The sequence below is a fragment of the Salvelinus namaycush genome, chromosome 31 (genome assembly GCF_016432855.1).
Source record: "Salvelinus namaycush isolate Seneca chromosome 31, SaNama_1.0, whole genome shotgun sequence".
Classification (NCBI taxonomy): Eukaryota; Metazoa; Chordata; class Actinopteri; order Salmoniformes; family Salmonidae; genus Salvelinus; species Salvelinus namaycush.
In genome coordinates, this window is record NC_052337.1 from 4022140 (window position 1) to 4028836 (window position 6697).

At 44.1% G+C, this 6697-nt stretch overlaps 1 protein-coding gene across 1 annotated transcript in view; it reads left to right on the top strand.

Annotated features, from left to right (window-relative positions):
• Positions 1-2741, top strand: part of LOC120026153 (fibrillin-2-like) — a gene marked incomplete at its 5' end in the record, with an annotated part of 236899 nt that extends 234158 nt beyond the window's left edge. Inside the window, one exon of the mRNA XM_038970976.1 lies at positions 9-2741. Within this exon, the coding sequence (XP_038826904.1) occupies positions 9-94 (86 nt within the window). The remainder of the gene's footprint in view (positions 1-8) is intronic.
• Positions 2742-6697: the final 3956 nt, after the last annotated feature.

The following is a 6697-nucleotide window of genomic DNA, read 5'->3' on the forward strand; positions in this document are numbered from 1 at the left end:
TGTTCAAGAGCTGAAGGACCGCCGGGACCAAGACTACCTCACGGGGGAACTGGGGGAGAACCTGCGCATGAGGCTGCACATCCGACTGCAATAGCTGGAGTGGGATTGGGGGAAACACAGGGAAACACCCCTTGTTTTCCCTTCAAACTGGTGTTTTTCAGTTCACCACCATTTTAAAGCCAAATGATATGTGGAAGGAATGTTGGATTTTTTCTTGTTTGCATTTTTTCTTGTTTGCGTTTTTGACCTCAAAGTACTGTCCAGAATCTCTCTAGGGCAGCCCAATTCTAAAAATAAAAAAAACTTTCACTAATTTGTCTTTCAGTGGAAGAAATATCAGAATTGGGCTGCCTGTGTAAACACAGCCTAGGAAAAGAGAGTGACTCGAAGCATGAACATGAGACTTTACATCTTTCACAGGTTCTCCCTCGCTGTGAGTGACCTCATGCCATGACCATGTACACGAGTGGAAGACGAAGAGCAAGACATGATGTTCAAATGACCTGGATAGTTTAGTTGGTCAGTTCACAGTAAGGAAATAGCATGTGATGTTCTGGCGATAGGCAGGCTCTGAAAGTACACATGACTAGTACATCTGCAGCATGGTGGGTTGCTACAATACAGTTGACAATTTTATGGAAGTCAGCTTGGTTATTTTAGTGACTAGACACACTCTTGGTGAATTCATAGTTGACTGTTGCAGAGCTGCCACAGTCCCACATTCATTTTGTAGTGGTCCGACAGACTATTGCAGCTCTGCGGCTGTGAACTTATCAATTGAGCATTACAGGGCATAGCATCCTCCTGTAAGATTTTGTATTCTAGGCCTATTGGTCGTGGTAGAACATTGTCAATATGGGATTGGTGCCTCGAAAAGGGAAACTGAGGTTTTAGGACACAACATGGAATCACATCATTATAAAGAATAATAGTAATCAAAAAAATGTGTATTCTTACATATGTACATATTAACAATCAGTAATTCAATTATTGTGAACTGATTTTTTGTATTTATTTTAGTATTTAATACAAAGTTGTACACTATTGGTCAAATTCACATCTAATAAAATGACACACAAAAAAAGTGGCATTTACGTTTTTACACACCCTCAATTTGTATTCTCTACGTGTATTACAGAAACACCCATCGGTTGTTAGAAACACATATGTTTTGTCTAATATACAGGAGTATGTATGTTCATATTGCACAATTACCTCAACTATTAGTCTCTACAGATAAGGCTATGTGACCAATGAAAGCATGTATCAATCCAATTTCTTAAATCAGCTGTTAAGGATATGGGTTTAATAGAATATTGTTTATGTTGAATGAAAATGATCATGGAAGTCATTGAGAAAGAGGTGGGTCTATCTCACATAGGGATGCTTCACTCATTGAAACGTTTGACCAAAGAGAAGTGTCTTACAGTAAGAAATATGAAGCTGTCTGGAGGTGTAATGTACGGTCATATGTAATCAAGGACAGTAGATGTGGTGAACACCTTATTGTTGTTTTGCTTTGAGAATGTCTTCCATTCAAAAGATTTTATTTTAATTCCCCCGTGGCATCAGTTCTCAAAATGTAAGTCCCTTTTGGTTGGAGGATTTTTATACTCGCTAAGAAGCAATAGCAAGTAGCCCACAGAAACCAGGACATTTTTTTTGTCATTTTTGTTTACATGTTTAAATATATCTACACAGAGTAAACTAACAGGGGTACAGTCAATAATGTATATAAACACTAGATCACCCACAGGGGGTGTTGTTTTGAAGCTACTGCGCCACCATCTTTGTTCTCCACCATTGTTTTAAAGGTTTTGGCAAATATAGAAACGCATTTATCAATGTCTATATTGCAGCCACCTTATCACATACTTTTTACATTATATTATGTGAACTGAACTAACCCGTAAAGTATATATTTTTTTGAAAGTATTGCTACTGTCCCTACTACAACAAAGAAATACTTAGATGCATGTAATTTTGTCCTTTAGAATTCCATTCATTCATACGGAGGACTGCGCCTTCTGAGCGGTACACTTTTAGAAGAAGAAAAACGTTTTTTTTTTATTTTTTAAAAGAGGGTTATTTCGGCTGTCCCCATAGGAGGCAAAAAAGGGTTCTTCAAATGGTTATCCTATGGGGACAGCTGAAGAACTCTTTTAGGTTCAGAACCTTTTTTTCTAAGAGTACCAATATGGTGGCAATGGCTTCAGAGCCTCTCATTGGCCAATACATAGTATTTATATACATCATTGGGTACAATGAATCATGTAAGTACACAAACATGCAATAGCCTTTTGTTCCACAGTTTTTTTGTGGCGATGTCCTACTAACAATGTGTAATACAGTTACGTAATAATGTTACATCAACAGTAAGTATGAGTATTGCTACTAGTATTATAAATGCTCCCTACTTAGGATGTTTTTAATGAAACCATTAGACAATATAGATGTACTGTAGCAATGTTGAACTGGTGCTCAATGATGACAGTACTGTATACACTGACATTTTCAGAGATTATAAACTTACTGCATCGATGCAAAGACTGAACATTCATGTCAAAACAAATCTATAACATTGTGTTTTGTTGTTGTATTTTTGTACTCTTGAACTGAACGTATTTTTAACATGTTACCGTGCAGTTGCTCACAAATAGATATGTGTGAATCTTTGTACTGATGTCCAGTTTTATTCATTGTACATCTTTTTACAGTAAATGTGTTGTTTTTTGAGGTGTGACAGAGAGGTGTATTTCTTGAACTATTTACTTTGCAAAATAATATTTGTGCTGTTGAACGTAGCATGGCAACACCAGTATCTAAATATGTGACAGCACAGTTCTATGTGAGCTTAAGCTCATTAAAAAATGATTGTATTTAGGTTTGATAAAAGTACAGACTCAGAGCTTCAAACCGGTGTATTACACAATGTAGTTGGAGAAAACATGGGAAAGTTATGCTGCTTTGAAAGATTTTTGCTGTGATTTTCACACTAAGAGAGCACTTCTTTGTTTACACCCATTCAGCATCATTCACACCCTCTTAAGCCTTAGCCCCACCCATCTCTAAGAATTCACATGTAATACGCACGTGAGTCATTATGGCTCATCCTATAGAAAGTCGTTTCTACTTGAACTTTCTCCTGCTGGGCTTTGTCTACAGCACCAGCTAAATTCAGGGCAGCAATGTTGTTGAGAGCTGTAGCAACACTTTTGCGGTAGCAAAGATGATCTATATACTGACCAGGGAATCCCCGTTCTGTTATAGGGGCAGGTCGTTTTGCATGAGCCGGTGCCCCAGATGGAATGGTCTGAAATATGCATACTCCGCCCCACCAGGGGCGCTGGGCCTGCAAAACAAACTACGCCCACCAGGGGCGCAGTGGCTGCATTAACAAACTCCGCCCACCAGGGGCGCTGGGCCTGCAAAACAAACTCCGCCCACCAGGGGCGCTGGGCCTACATTAACAAACTCCGCCCACCAGGGGCGCTGGGCCTGCATTAACAAACTCCGCTCACCAGAGGCGCTGGGCCTGCAAAACAACCCCCCCCCCCCTCTATTATCTCAGAGAATCATAATCCTGTCTTTCTCCCTATATAACCCAGTGCTCTCTACTTGGCTAAAGTAGGTGCGTAATTTAACATTTATCACATTCACCATTGTTATTAAGGCACATTAAAATTTCAAAAGGCATTTCCGCCCTACTATGAGGAAGGAACTAGCGCCAAACGCACCGCTTCCTGAATCGCATCATACCATAAAACAGAGATCTCAAATAGCCACCTGACGCTTTTAATAGCCGGCCACCGGCACACATTTCAGCAGATAAACGCCGGGTCTAAATGAATTGTTTATGAGTGAACTTCAGTACTTCAGTATAAAGATTGAACCAAAGAAGATAGCAACAGACCGCTGCTCCCGAGTGGCGCATCGTTCTAAGGCACTGCATCTCAGTGCTCGAGGCGTCACTACTGACCTTGGTTTGATTCCAGCCTGTATCACATCCGGCCGTGATTGGGAGTCCCATAGGGCGGCGCACAATTGGCCCAGCATTGTCCGGGTTAGAGTTTGGCCGGGGTAGGACATCATTGTAAATAAGAATTTGTTCTTAACTGACTTCCATAGTTAAATAAAGGTAAAAAAAATAAAAAAAAGTTAACGTCATTGCCATGGATGAGACAGCAGTGTGGTTTGACATGGTCGGCTCAACGACGGTGGATAAGTGCTGGATCTCCATGTAGCCGTCAAATGAGCACCTCCCCCTGACCTCCACATGGCCTCCCCCTGGCCTCCCGCTGGCCTCCCCCGGCCTCCCTCTGACCTCTTCTGGCCTCCCGCTGACTTCCCCCTGGCCTCCCCCTGGCCTCCCTCTGACCTCTTCTGGCCTCCCGCTGGCCTCCCCCTGACCTCCCCCTGGCCTCCCGCTGGCCTCCCTCTGACCTCCCCCTGGCCTCCCTCTGACCTCTTCTGCCCGCTCCCGCTGACTTCCCCCTGGCCTCCCCTGACTTCCCCTGGCCTCCCCCTGGCCTCCCCTGACCTCTTCTGGCTCCCCCTGACCTCCCCCTGGCCTCCCGCTGGCCTCCCTCTGACCTCCCCCTGGCCTTCCCCTGGCCTCCCTCTGACCTCCCCCTGGCCTCCCTCTGACCTCTTCTGGCCTCCCGCTGGCCTCCCCCTGGCCTTCCCCTGACCTCCCCCCGGCCTCCCTCTGACCTCTCCTGGCTTCCCGCTGGCCTCCCCCTGACCTCCCCTTGGCCTCCCCCTGACCTCCCCCTGGCCTCTCCCCACAACAACAATATCTGGCGTATTTGGCACACAGGAAGACGCATCACGTAGAGATCTTGAAAGAGGTGTGGGCCAGACTTTCGGGATGAACGCCATGAAGCAAGAGGCACACACACACCAAAAGTATCTACCTACCTCTGAGTCCAGCCTCAGCCTGTTAATAGGAAGAGTACCCAGTGAGAACCCAGCCTGTGGTGTTCTCAGCCCCTGGTCTCATCAGGTCTTACCATACGTCCAGTAGCCGTTGAGGAGTGTAGAGGATGGTCGTGATGACAGCGCTGTAGTAACAGCGGTTTTAATATTATAAATATTCACACATTGTTTTTCTGACCTGTAGACATGTTCTGATGACCTGTTCTGACCTGTTGACATGTTCTGATGACCTGTTGACATGTTCTGATGACCTGTTCTGACCTGTTGACATGTTCTGATGACCTGTTCTGACCTGTTGACATGTTCTGATGACCTGTTCTGACCTGTTGACATGTTCTGATGACCTGTTCTGACCTGTTGACATGTTCTGACCTGTTGACATGTTCTGATGACCTGTTCTGACCTGTTGACATGTTCTGATGACCTGTTCTGACCTGTTGACATGTTCTGATGACCTGTTGACCTGTACATGTTCTGATGACCTGTTCTGACCTGTGACATGTTCTGATGACCTGTTCTGACCTGTGACATGTTCTGATGACCTGTTCTGACCTGTTGACATGTTCTGATGACCTGTTCTGACCTGTGACATGTTCTGATGACATGTTTAATGTGATTCATGTCTGCTATGTTTTTGTTTGTTTAATGTCTTACTGCAGTTTAAAACTCAGTTTAATTATATTGTCCTTATTACATGTTTATATCCATTACATGGTTATATCATGTTTATATCCATTACATGTTATATCCATTACATGTTTATATCTATTACATGGTTTATATCATTTTCTATTACGGGGGGTGTGTAGGGTTATAGTTTGTTTACTCGGGGGAAGGGGGGTGGGGGGGGGGGGCGTGGGGGTAGCGGCACACGGGGGGGGAGGGAGGGGGGGGGGGGGGGAGGGGTCGGTCAAAAAAAAGGAAAATTGGGGAAGAGAAAAAAAGGGGGGGAGGGGAGGGGGGGAGAGATGGTAAGAGGGAGTATGTGTGGAAAGGGAGAGGTAGAGGGAAGGGGGGAGGGGAAGGGGGGGGGGGGGAAGGGGGGGGGGGAGGGGGGAGGGGGGGCAGACCAACTAACCATAACCCTTTATACAGGCCAACTAACCCTTTATACAGACCAACTAACCCTTTATACAGACCAACTAACCCTTTTGTACAGAACAACTAAACCTTTATACAGACCAACTAACACTAACCCTTTATACAGACCAATTAACCCTTTATACACACCAACTAACCCTTTACACAGACCACTAACCCTTTATACAGGCCAACTAACCCTTTATACAGACCAACTAATCCTTATACAGGCCAACTAAACCTAACCCTTTTGTACAGACCAACTAACCCTTTATACAGGCCAACTAACCCTTTATACAGACCAATTAACCCTTTATACAGGCCAACTAACCCTTTCTACAGACCAATTAACCCTTCATACAGGCCAACTAACCCTTTATACAGACCAACTAACCCTTTATACAGGCCAACTAACCCTTTATACAGACCAACTAATCCTTTATACAGGCCAACTAAACCTAACCCTTTTGTACAGACCAACTAACCCTTTATACAGGCCAACTAACCCTTTATACAGACCAATTAACCCTTTATACAGGCCAACTAACCCTTTATACAGACCAACTAACCCTTTATACAGGCCAACTAACCCTTTATACAGACCAACTAATCCTTTATACAGGCCAACTAACCCTTTATACAGACCAACTAACCCTAACCCTTTATAGGGGCCAACTAA